This window comes from Juglans regia, chromosome 8, assembly GCF_001411555.2.
Source record: "Juglans regia cultivar Chandler chromosome 8, Walnut 2.0, whole genome shotgun sequence".
In the NCBI taxonomy this organism is placed as follows: Eukaryota; Viridiplantae; Streptophyta; class Magnoliopsida; order Fagales; family Juglandaceae; genus Juglans; species Juglans regia.
The window spans coordinates 10,075,187-10,088,259 of record NC_049908.1 but is presented as its reverse complement, the minus strand read 5'-3'; the positions used below and the strand labels follow the sequence as shown (position 1 = coordinate 10,088,259).

The following is a 13,073-nucleotide window of genomic DNA, read 5'->3' as shown; positions in this document are numbered from 1 at the left end:
TTTTGTAATAGATGGCTTTTGTACATTTTTTTTATTAGTTCTAAGGAAAGACTAATTTAGATATTTTTGTAATAGATAGTTTTATAAGTTCATCTTTATATTTTTGAGATCTTATTGACTTGTTTTGTGATACCAACGTTCATATAGTTTATATAGCAGGAAGCAAGAAAGAGAAAAAAAAGAACAAAACAAAAGGGAAAAAAGACCCGACCCGGGTCGAATCGGGTTATCCTGTAAATAATAGTAGGTTGGGTCGGACCGGGTCCAGACCCAGTTGGAGTTGATTGGGTTGCAGTCTTAGTGGGAATGCATAAAGAATTATTCTTCGAGTTTATCTTTTTATAATAGTTGGATCCGGTTAAATTGAACCGACCCGTCCGACAGCTATCAGCGTGCGTAGTTTCCCCTAATTTTATCTCTCTCGAAGTCGGCCTCCGTCGTTGCACAGCGCAGAAACCTAAACAAACCCAAAAGCCTGCTTCTCTGCCAGCAACTCCAAGAGCTCGAGCAATACAACCATGTCGAAGCGAAAGTTCGGCTTCGAAGGCTTCGGCATCAACCGCCAACCCACCTACAACTTCGAGCGCTCCCAACCCCCTCAGCGACTTTACGTCCCTCCTTCCTCCTCATCCCTTCCCCATGACAACTACGAGGACACCGACCTTGACAATATCGATTACGAAGATAACGACGCCTCTGCCGCCGCCAACAAGAACGAGGAGGATGTAAATGAGGAAATCGACCCTCTCGACGCGTTCATGGAGGGCATCCAGGAGGAGATGCGTTCGGCGCCGACTCCGAAGCCCAAGGAGAAGGCCGAGAGGTACAAGGACGACTTGGACGACGATCCCATGGAGAGCTTCCTCTTGGCGAAGAAGGATTTGGGGCTCACGCTGGCGTCGGAGGCACTACACGCTGGCTACGACTCCGATGAGGAGGTTTACGCGGCCGCCAAGGCCGTGGACGCCGGGATGGTGGAGTACGACTCGGATGACAACCCCGTGGTGGTCCTGGACAAGAAGCGGATCGAGCCCATTCTGCCTCTGGACCACAGCGAGATCGAGTACGAGCCCTTCAATAAGGATTTCTACGAGGAGAAGGACTCGATATCGGGTACTTATGATAAATGTATACAGTGACTGATTTTGGTTAAAAAGGGGTTGAAATTATACTTGGTTTCTCTCTTTGTGTGTTTCTTCCTGCACAATTCCTAATCACAGAGAGGTCTATAAATATGAATGCATGTGAATATAAGTTCTCATTAAGTGAGAAAAAACAGTGAAGAAACTGCAATAACTTGAGTAATTTCTAATTTGGTTCGCTGCTTTAGGGATGAGTGAGCAGGATGTTGCTGAGTACCGGAAGAGCTTGGCTATTCGGGTCTCGGGTTTTGATGTCCCAAAGCCAATTAAGACATTTGAAGACTCTGGGTTTTCTCCGCAGCTCATGAATGCGATAAAGAAGCAAGGTTATGAGAAGCCTACATCAATACAGTGCCAAGCTTTACCGATTGTGCTCTCCGGGAGGGATATCATTGGAATAGCAAAGACGGGTTCTGGTAAAACTGCTGCTTTTGTACTTCCCATGATTGTCCATATTATGGATCAGCCTGAACTGGAGAAAGAGGAGGGTCCTATAGGAGTAATTTGTGCACCAACTAGAGAGCTAGCTCACCAAATATACTTAGAGGCCAAGAAATTTTCCAAGTCAAATGGAATACGTGTCTCTGCTGTCTATGGTGGCATGTCAAAATTTGATCAGTTGAAAGAGCTTAAAGCTGGCTGTGAGATAGTGGTTGCTACTCCCGGGAGGTTGATAGACATGATAAAGATAAAGGCACTGACGATGTTAAGAACAACCTACTTGGTACTTGATGAGGCTGATCGGATGTTTGACCTTGGATTTGAGCCGCAAGTTAGGTCTATTGTTGGTCAGATTAGGCCAGATCGCCAGACCTTATTATTTTCTGCCACAATGCCTCGTAAAGTCGAGAAGCTAGCTAGGGAAATCCTTACTGATCCTGTAAGAGTTACAGTGGGGGAGGTGGGAATGGCCAATGAGGATATTACTCAGGTAGTTCATGTAATTCCTTCTGATGCAGAGAAGTTGCCTTGGTTGCTTGAACAGCTACCCAAAATGATCGATGATGGAGATGTTTTAGTGTTTGCTTCAAAAAAAGCCACGGTGGATGAGATTGAATCACAGCTGGCTCAGACAGGTTTTAAAGTTGCAGCTCTTCATGGTGACAAGGACCAGGCTTCTCGTATGGAAATTTTGCAAAAATTTAAATCTGGCATCTATCACGTTCTTATTGCAACTGATGTTGCTGCCCGTGGTCTTGACATCAAGTCGATTAAATCAGTTGTGAACTTTGATATTGCCAGAGACATGGACATGCATGTCCATCGTATTGGTAGAACAGGCCGTGCTGGTGACAAAGATGGGACTGCATATACACTAATTACTCAGAAAGAAGCACGGTTTGCTGGTGAATTGGTTAATAGTTTGGTTGCTGCTGGTCAGAATGTGTCCGTAGAACTGATGGATCTTGCTATGAAGGTAACCTTTGATTTTATTGATGATTTTCATTTTGATAACTTGTATTATGGTTTTGATCTGTTTGTTCCTTTTGCTAGGATAATTGATACAAAACCAATTAACTTCTTTTTATTCGTATCTACATTACACTCTTATACGCATGGTAGATAGGTTTCTAGTTTGCTAGTATAATGAAATTTTCCAAATTGCAGTAAGTTGTGCTGCAGATGGAATTAGTGGAACAATTATTAATTTAGGCCTATCTTCTAGAAGGATTTTGTATGTCCTAGGTGATGTGTAAATATTACATGTTATGTTACCGAATAAATTGTGAGGTAATTAATAGTTAGATTTCAATTTACAGATTCGGTATGTCCTAGTTGTGACTAATAACTCTTAGGATCACTAGTGCTTTAAATTGGGATATAATGGACTACCTATCTTTAAGTTGTTCTTGGATAGAAGTTGGGGGATTACTAGGGATACAGAATTGGCTACAAAATCTTGAGACCAGTATTAATCTATCATCTGCTTTATGGCATGCTGAACTTCTCGGCATTTGTAATATTTCTCACTGGTCACCAGTGGATTTTTGGACTTTTACAGGATGGAAAATGCATGCCTAATCTTTAATGAATGATAATGCATCTTGTAAACTTCACCACACTTAGGAGACGTTTGGATTCGCAACTCATCTCAGCCTATCTCAACTCATCTCAAGTTATCTCAACTCATCTCACTACTATTCATTACTATTCAGCAACTTTAACTCACAAATCTCACTACTATTCACAACTTATCTCATTACTATTTACAATCCATCTCACTTAATGGTTTTTTTAATAAGTAATTGAAACTCATTAAAAACCAAAGTCTGTACGCAAGAACACAAGAAGTATACATGGAAAACCACCTAATCAGGAAAAAAGGGAAGGAAAATACCACCAGACGAAGCTGGAACCCACCACGTTCTATCCCAGAGAAACAAACTAGCCTTCTAGAGATCATAACACACAAAACCCTACAAGCTATGCAATGAGCTCCCCTTGAAGCCTTAAAAAGAATCATAAACGCACAAAATAAAATCAGAATTGAGGACTCCATCCTCGATCAAACACAAGCCAATGCACAATGTGGCCTTTATATGCCCACCTCAATCTTCCCTTTACCACAACTCGCACTTCCACAATCATAGTTCATGGAGGAGTATAACCTTCTTAACTCTCTCTATCACCTTTTTTTTTTTAATCCTGTTCAAGAGGCTGAAGGCTTCCATCTCAAGGGAATGACTTGCTTCAATGGCTGTAAACTGGGCCTCAAGGGACTTCTCATAACAATCACATGAAAGTTCCACCACATGAAAAATATCTTTCATGATCTTCCAAACCCAGAGTGAAGATTTTTTCCCTTAACCTTCTTGGCAATTGGCAGCAACCTTCAATGGGAGGGGATCCTCTTCAGAGAACACTACCAAGTCTAGGCCATTCAAGACCGATAAACCTCCACCAAATTTCTTATAAAAAAACCTCCACCAAATTTCTTATCAAAAAACCTCGACCAAATTCACCCTCTTCACACCTATCTAAGTCGACAAAAGCCCTTGCCTTTTCCTTCAGCTTTGTAAGGACTAGCCACAACACCCCACCCAATAGAATTAGCCAACATTCTAAAGGGACCTAAAGAAACTACCAAAGTACACTTCACACCAAAATGGGCCGAGACAGCCCCACTTGATATCTCAAAGTTGGAATTACCCATAGGGTAAGCCATATTGGCATTATGTCATTATCTGAAGTAGAAGGATGAACAACCATTTGAAGAATACCATCAAAATCTGATACCACGATGAACAACCATTTGATAATCCTTTCTCTTGATTGTGTGGCTTTGATCCTTCCCCGAGAGGGTGACTAAGCCTCTCTAAGTCAAGGCCCATGCCCACTCTTGAGTTATTATTTCTGTTGTCTGTGGTGGAAGATGGGGAAACCCATTGCAATGTTCGTTCCTCTACACTTTACTTCTAGTACATACCAATAAGGGTTACTTTGCAAACTTTACATTTCCCTAAAACAACTTGACCCTTGAAAAGCATGTATACCAAGTAACCGAAAACCACCAGGATAAGGTGTTGTGGCTGGTGCATAATTAAATTGCAACTTGTGTTCACAAATCATGTCATATAGGTATGAGTGTAGAACTCTAGGTTCAAGATTTTTGCAACAAGGGGCATAAATATCCCCTTTTTTTTTGGCAAGAGCTGGTAGATTCTGACTGTTGTGCTGTTCTCTTCCAATAGTTTTCTACTTTATGCCTTGTCCCGTATCTTGGGCTCTTGCCTATTCTTATAATCAATAAAATATGCTTCTTGCCCTCTGCAGTTCTATCATGTTTCCAAGTTTACAAGATTTATACCTCCATTTGTTGAAGTGGTTTACCATTTAATTTATCTTTTTCTCTCCGTACACATGAAAACTACTCTTTCCAATGGCAAAATTTTCTGGTGATTTTTCCCGGATTCATTCTTGTTAAGATTATGTTATCTTCATAAGATGGGTCTGATGAAACAACTGTTGATGGAGAAGATTTTTGCATTATCTCTAGATGGGGGAAACTGTATTCGTATCACTGAGCGGAGCCGTAAGACTACTAAGGAAATGGTTTTTAGTCTTAGCAGTGCGCGTTGGATGGCCAACACCTTGGAAGAATGTAGCTCATTGGCCGGAAACAAAACTTTTTACAAGTCATATCGGGATGGCTCGAAGGCTCTATTTGTACATCGTCGAACAAATGCATTTGGAAGCTACTTGGAAATAACTGAATATGGAGGTGGTGGGCATTGGGGTCCTCTAGTAATCCCAAAAGGGATAGAAGGAGGGGGCTGGAAGTACTTCTCAAGGGAAATGAAACAAGCTATGCCTATGTATGCAAGCAAGAATGGACAGAACAATGGACAAGGGGAAGGAGATTGTGAGGCATAACAAATTGTACGCAGAGGCGGCGTTGGGTAGTGCAGGGAGTAGGGCGGCAGTGCAGGGAGGTACAAGCTATCTCTTGGTGTTAGAGAAAAACAGAAAAGGTGGAATGGCAGGGAACGTGAATTCTGGAATGGTCAGAAGAGTTTTACTTGAAATGGGAAGTGGGACTCTATCCCATGTCTGCCAAGAAGAAAGTGAACTACAGAAGGCGTTTTCTCTTTTGAAAAGATAGTTTGTCAGTGTGAAGGAGGAAGTGAAATCTTTGAGGAAGGAGATTAAAGGCTCGTTTGTTTTCGCAGATGAGATGAAATGAGATGAGATGAGTTGAGATTAAAGTTAAAAAGTTGAATAAAGTATTCTTAGAATATATTTTTTAATATTATTCTTGTTTTGGGATATGAAAAAATTGAATTGTTTATTTTATTTTGTATTGGAAGTTGGAAAAGTTGTAATGATTAGATGAGATGAGATGTTTTCTGAAAACAAACAAGGCCTAAAGCACTGATTTCTATTATAGATAAAGATTCGGGCCTGGGCTTGGGCCAAGACCAGCAGAAATCAGGTAACAAAAAGTGGGTTAGGCTAGATAAAGGAAAGGCCAAGGTTAGTTTGGGCCGAAAAAGCCCAATTATGAAATGGAGCCTCAAAAAGAAAGACGGGCCTATCAAGCTATTGGGGCCTATTGAAAAGGGCTCATCTTCTGGTCTCATCAAGTCAGCTGGGCCTAGGCCCATGGATCTTGGCCATCAGCATGCAGAACCCCTTGTCCCATCGCCTGTAATCACTACTGGAGATTCCGGCAGATCTTACGCCTACCAACTCTTGTCGAGAACAAACGAAACAAAGTAATGTCTCGCGCACGTGTCCATGGAACAAGTGGGTGGGCCATTTGAGTTCACCACGGCGGTGTATACAACGGCAATGTCCTCAGCGACGATCTCGTGCCCAATGCTCTCGTCAGGACCAACTGAAACTGAGCAGGGTTACTCACAGGAGTTCACGAAACAAGTGGGTGGGGCACAGACTTGGTAGTCTGGGCTACCACCTGTTACCTCGGTGGTAAATACTACAACAGTAACTTCGGCAGTTACTTCGACTCTACCTTTGGAGGAGACGACAAAGTCGTTGGAAGCTTTGGAGCATGGCGGGATATCATAGTTTGCACCAATGGAGTCGGAGCTGGTGGCCAGTCACCACCCCAGGCCTGTTCAGTTAACGGAAAATAATTCTTCTTCCATTACAAAAGGGGTTGTTGCTTCCGGTAATATAGAACTAATGGGTATATTGGGGGAGGTTGGTCCTATGGTTCTGTTTGAGGCTACTAAGGATGGGGAGGATGAACCTATCCCCATATACTCTTTTCATCCCTAGGCGTCTGACTGGGTTATCTAGAAAGCAATATATCTTAAACACTATGTAGGGATTACATGTGAGGGATTTGAGACCGAATTTTTGGCTTTACTTACAGCCATTGAGGCTGCACATACTCAAGCTAAATCCAAGCAATCCATTATTTTGGATAAGAAGAATGAAAGAGAACTCAGGCGGCTTATGTGGGCAATGAAGGATGATAGGGGAGAGAAAAGCTCTAATCGGGAGTGTGGCAAGGGGAGGGTTAAGAAGGTTGGTCCATGAAGCAAAAAATTATATCATGGAACGTGAGGGGGCTGCATGAACTAAATAAGCAGCTCCAAGTGAGAAATTTACTTCGGCAATGGAAGGGTGATATTATTTGTTTACAGGAGACTAAGTTGAAAACTTTTACAAGCCAACTAGTTCGTAGCCTATGGAGAGGGCAACATGTCGGATGGTCTTATCTGCCATCAAAAAGAGCATCTGGGGGTGTCATAATTATGTTTGATAAAAGAGTGGTGGAAATGGTGAAGAAATGTGTGGGTGAGTTCACTGTAGCATGCTCTTTTGTGAATGTAGAAGATGGCTTTAAATGGGCTTTTGCTGGAGTCTATGGCCCTAATTTAGATTGGGAAAGAAGGCTTTTGTGGGAAGAATTGGCCGGAATTCTTAATTGGTGGAATTACCAAGTTGCATTGGGGGTGATTTTAACATAACTCGATATCCAAGTGAAAGTTCAGGTGTATCCCACATCACTCCCGCTTTGAGGGGTTTCTCTGATTTCATCTCAGAACAGGAGCTTATGGATATTTCACTATTAAGAGGCACTTCACTTGGTCTAACAACCAAGAAGTCCCATCTTGGTCAAGGATTGACCGATTTTTGTTAACCCCTGAATGGGAGGTACATTATTTAGAGGTTGCTCAAAGAAAATTACCTCGTCTATGTTCTGATCACTTTCCCATCATTCTAGTTTGCGGAGGTATCCAATGGGGTAAAAGGTATTTTAAATTTGAGAATATGTGGCTTAAAACTGATGGTTTTGTAGACAGGGTCAGACTATGGTGGATTGCTTACAACTTTGAAGGCTCTCCAAGCTTCATAATGGCAAAAAAGTTGCAAGCGCTGAAAATGGACCTGAAACAATGGAATGAACAAGTTTTTGGCAATGTACTTCAACAGAGGCGCTCTCTAGTTGAGGAGCTACAGGGTTTGGAGGGCGAGGAGGAAGCTAGAACTCTCTCCGAATCAGAAAAAACTTGCAAGTGTCAGGTTGTGGCTGAACTAGAATGAGTAACACTGATGGAGAAGATTTCATGGAGACAAAAATTAAGGGCCCTATGGGTTAAGGAGGGAGATAAGTGTACGAAATTCTTCCACAGGGTGGCTAACTCTCACAGGAGGAACAACTGATACACTGATGGTAGATGGGGAGGTATGTCAGACCGGGTGACAATAAAAAAACCATATTGAGCAATATTATCTTCAATTGCTTTTTGAAGAACACAATTGGCGACCAAAAGTGGACAGTTTATCATTTTCAGTACTAGATCAGCAGAGTGCAGCATGGCTAGAGAGGCCGTTTGCAAAAGAGGAAGTTTGCAAAGTAATTAGAGGTTTGGCTAGTGATAAGGCTTTGGATCCGGATGGATTTACTATGGGACTCTATCAAGCTTGTTGGGAGGTGATTAAGGAAGACCTTATGAAATTCATTCATGATTTTCATGCTTATGTTGGATTCTAAAAGAGCCTTAATTCTACCTTTCTAGCTCTAATTCCCAAAAAGATAGGGTCTGTGGATATTAAAGACTATCACCCCATTAGTCTTGTGAATGGGGTGTATAAGATCCTCTCCAAGGTGCTTGCGAATAGATTGAGCTTGGTGGTGGAAAAGCTAATTTCAAAGCCACAAAATGCTTTTGTAAAAGGGCGACAAATTCTTGATTCGGTCCTCATTGCAAATGAAGTTTTGGATAGACGTTTAAAATCTAGAGAACCCTGGCTACTTTGTAAACTAGACATGGAGAAAGCTTAAGACCACGTCAATTGGCAGTTCTTACTTTATCTACTTGCAAGATGTTGTTTTGGGGAGGAAATGACAAAAATGGATAGAATTTTGTATCTCTTTAGTGCGATTCTCTATTTTGGTGAATGGTTCACCGGCGGGTTTCTTCAACTCTTCCCGTGGTTTGAGACAGGGAGATCCTCTTTCCCCTCTACTTTTTTTTTATTCATCGTGGAAGCTCTAATTAAGATGATTGAGAGCCTGGTGGATGGGGGCTTTCTTTATGGTTTTCCGGTAGGGAATGGCGATCTTAACATTTCTCACATGTTATTTGCTTATGACACTAATTTTTTGCGGTGCACATCTTGGTCAAATTCTGGCCTTGAGGGCGCTACTCCTTTGCTTTGAAGCTACATCAGGCTTAGTATTAACCTTTCAAAGTCTGAATTAGTGCTAGTGGGGGTTGTTCATGAAGCGGAATCATTAGCTACACTCTTGGGATGCAAGGTATCTTCACTGCCTCTAAAATACCTTGGTTTACCATTGGGTGCCTCTTTTAAATCTGAAAGGATCTGGGATGGAGTGGTTGAAAGGGTGGAGCGCAGGTTGGCTTCTTGGAAAAGGTGATATTTGTCGAAAGGTGGTAGATTGACTTTGATTAAAAGCACTATTTCAAACTTACCCACGTATTTTTTGTCTTTGTTTCCGCTTCCTACAAAGGTAGCTAATCGTATTGAGAAATTACAAAGGGATTTCTTGTGGAGTGGTTTGGGGGATGAGTTTAAATTTCATCTGGTCAATTGGTCAACGGTTTGTATACCTATTTGTGGGCGAGGGTTGGAGATTCGCCAATTAGTAAAATTCAATCAAGCTCTTTTGGGAAAATGGTTGTGGAGGTACCAACTTAAAAGGGAGGCTTTATGGAAGTTGATTATAGATTCTAAATTTGGAGAGGCTTGGGGAGGTTGGTACTCGAATGAGGTACGAGGCACATATGGATTGGGGTTATGGAAATATATAAGGAGACATTGGGAGACATTTAGAGGACATGAACATTTGGTGGTGGGTGATGGTTCTCGCGTCAGTTTTTGGTATGATAAATGGTGTGGTGACCATAGCCTTCAAGTCACATTCCCGGCTATTTTTGAGCTTGCAAGAGAAAAGGATGCAACGATTATTGATCATACCAAAAACTATTAATGAAATCAACGGAATATTGATTTCATTAGGGCAGCCAAAGATTGGGAGGTCGAAATTATTTTAGGGTTCTTTGCGACATTGTATTCAGTAAGTATATCAGGGGATACCGGGGACAAGATGCATTGGAGTCATTCTAAGAAAGACAACTTCACTGTTAGTTCATTTTACCAAGCTCTAACGAGTCCTAGTTTGGCCATGTTCCCATGGAAGAGTATATGGCAGACAAAAGCTCCTTCAAAAGCGGCTTTTTTTTGTTTGGACAACAACATTGAACAAGATCCTGACTACAGATAACCTGAGGAAGCGTCTGGTAATTGTGACTGATTGGTGTTGTATGTGTAAGAAGCAGGGCAAATTGGTAGATCATTTGCTTCTACATTGCGAGGTGGCCAGGGTCATGTGAGATGATTTTTTCACGAGAGTCGATTTGTCTTGGGTCATGCCTCTTAGATTGGTGGATTTCCTTGCAAGTTGGAGAGGCATTTAGGGTAACTCCTAGGTGGCAGTCATTTGGCGTATGGTTCTTGTTTGTATGTGTTGGTGTATCTGGAGGGAAAGAAATGCAAGAAGTTTTGAAGACTATGAGAGAACAACAGAGGAACTTAAACTTTTCTTCTTTAAGTCTTTGCTTTTATGGGCAGGAACCATTGTTTATAATGGACTAAATATTCATGACTTGCTTCTTTCGATCGTAAACCCTAACTAGGTGTTTCTCATGTATACTACCTGTGTATTTGGGCTTTGCCTATTTCTATTAATAAAATTTCTATGATTACCTATATAAAAAAAATAATCAATAAAATTTTGTTTACTGATAAAAAGTTTTCTACTTTATGCCCAGTGTTACTTCTGCTTCAATTTTTGGTACACCCTTTCTTGGTATAGTTTCCCTCTCCTTGACTCGGCCATCTGGGTTATTGTCTTGAATGATACTATCTCATGCTTGGAACATTTACAATTCCCATTTATTATTTTCTCTTTTTGATATCTTCAGATATGGCACTAGTTTTTAGGTCTGACTTTCTTGTTTTATCTGGTTAAATGACATTTATCTTGTAAACATTAGGATGGGAGATTCAGGTCCAAACGTGATGCAAGAAAAGGAGGTAAGGTTTTATTTGATTTTATTTTATCTTGCTATGTGGTTCTTATTCGGCAAAAATTGTTTTTCTAATGCCTATATGCTTCATCTTGAAAATGTCCTGTATACTTGGGTTATGCCTTTTGTTTTTATAAAATCTTCGATTAATTATCAAAAAATGGTATTCTAATGCCTTTGCCATTATGCAATAATTCAATGCCTATGGTATTGCCTGGAATGTTAAGAAACTAGATTGTCTTCCAATCAGTGCAGCACTTGGTTGATGTGATTAAGATGATGAAATATATGGGAGATAGGGATGTTTGGTATTGCTGGTTTATAAAACACTCCGCTTAGAATCTTTTGGTGGCTTTTTACTGGATGTTTGTTTGATGTCTTGTGCAGGAGGGAAAAAGGGTAGAGGGAGGGGTGGTGGCAGTGGTCGGGGTGTTCGTGGGGTTGATTTTGGTTTGGGCATTGGCTATACTCCAGAATCCAATAATACTTCCTCCAGCTCTGTTCCAAGTCGATCTGCTGCTGTTAATTCACTCAGGACGGGAATGATGGCACAGTTTAAGAGTAACTTTGTTGCTGCTGCATCAAATTCACAGAGCCAGGGAATGAGTAACAGTTCAAGTGCCTATGCCAACAAGGGAACAGCACTATCTGGCTTTGTGTCTGGTGGTTCAATTGGTGGAGATATATATAAAACACAAACGACCAGTTCATTCAGTCCTGCTATGTCAGGCATCGGCACCAATCACAGCTCCTCAGAAAATGCAAATAAAAAGAACTCGGAGAGGTTATATCTAAAGCTAAAGTTGCATAGTTTTTATCTAGTGGTTTAATATTCTGCTAAAATAAATTTGGATTTTGGATGCTTGTTCTTGATAAAGTTAATTTGTTGTTCTCGTTGCAGTTCAAGAGACAGAGGTAGAGAAAGGCGGAGGCCCTCTGGTTGGGACCGGTGATCTGTACAATTAAACAACACTACTTTCATATGGTCAACGACTCTCTTCTCTTAGTATAACTCTGACATGATATTCCGTTGTTATTGGTGTAAGTTTTTTTTGTGCTTTTAAGTTAGTTCCTACATTTCCTTATATAAAAGAAGTAAAAAGGAGTTAGTTCCTACTGTATGATTCTAGCTTTTTGATACTTTTGTGGTGTTCTGAACGAGGGATCCTAGATAGAAGACAACAATTTACAGCACTATTTTTTTTTTTTTTTGTGAACAGAAATAGTAAAATCCTCCAGCTAGCACTGTGCAATAATTAAAGACGGTATGAATTGATTCTTTTTGGGATGCAGCCTTTAGTCGGATAGAAAATCTTTCATTTGGATAGGAAGGATGCTGAAAAACCCATGCATATACAGTTCGCTCTCTTCTTCTTCTTCTTCTTCTTCTTCTTATTAAATCTCCTCAACCTCTCCCGTTTGTATTTATTTTTAAGTAATGTGAAATTACTATATTTTGCCTCAAAAAATGTATGCATACACTGATACACAGACATGCACACAGGCGAGTTCTGCCATCCCCTGTCGCCAGAATGGAGTCGCACTTGGCTGTACTCTTTAAAAAAGTTTTTTGAAAGAACTGCTTTGAGCATGAGACTTACATATTGAGATAATAAAAAGGCTACCTCTGTTGACATATTAGCTTCGTATCTTTCTATTTTCATTGGTAAAATGTCATCCTGAAGGGGGCTTTTTTGATTTCGTTAGATTGAACTTGGGCTGATAATTTTGACACCATATATGGACTTGATACGATTTCGATATTAAGTTAATGGGTTAGAATTGAGGATCTATTCGACATGTGTCGATTTTGTGTCACAACTCATAAATCTAATACAAAATAAACGGATTAAAGTTTAAGATTGAGGGATTTCATACGTTTAAATAAATTGGTTGGGTTATG

General features: G+C 40.7%; 1 protein-coding gene across 2 annotated transcripts; it reads left to right on the top strand.

Moving 5' to 3' along the window:
* Nucleotides 1–375: 375 nt before the first annotated feature.
* Nucleotides 376–12,626, top strand: LOC108992143 (DEAD-box ATP-dependent RNA helicase 24). 2 transcript variants are annotated; one of them, XR_001996273.2, is made up of 6 exons: nt 376–1,113; nt 1,331–2,559; nt 11,138–11,177; nt 11,558–11,954; nt 12,072–12,211; nt 12,391–12,626. XR_001996273.2 is itself a non-coding variant. In XM_018966605.2 (5 exons), the coding sequence occupies exons 1-5, from the start codon at nt 519–521 to the stop codon at nt 12,121–12,123; spliced, it is 2,313 nt and encodes a 770-aa protein (XP_018822150.1). In that variant the 5' UTR covers nt 376–518; the 3' UTR covers nt 12,124–12,291. The 2 variants fall into 2 exon arrangements, 1 of the variants encoding a protein (XP_018822150.1); XM_018966605.2 differs by lacking the exon at nt 12,391–12,626 and having other exon boundaries at nt 12,072–12,291.
* The last annotated feature ends 447 nt before the right edge of the window (nt 12,627–13,073 follow it).

Bases quoted from the DNA above. Each gene is read 5' to 3' on its own strand.
- LOC108992143 (XM_018966605.2), top strand. From the start codon at position 519: ATGTCGAAGCGAAAGTTCGGCTTCGAAGGCTTCGGCATCAACCGCCAA. The intron at 11,178-11,557 runs GTAAGGTTTTAT...TGTCTTGTGCAG, and splicing joins ACGTGATGCAAGAAAAGGAG to GAGGGAAAAAGGGTAGAGGG. The intron at 11,955-12,071 runs GTTATATCTAAA...TTCTCGTTGCAG, and splicing joins AATAAAAAGAACTCGGAGAG to TTCAAGAGACAGAGGTAGAG.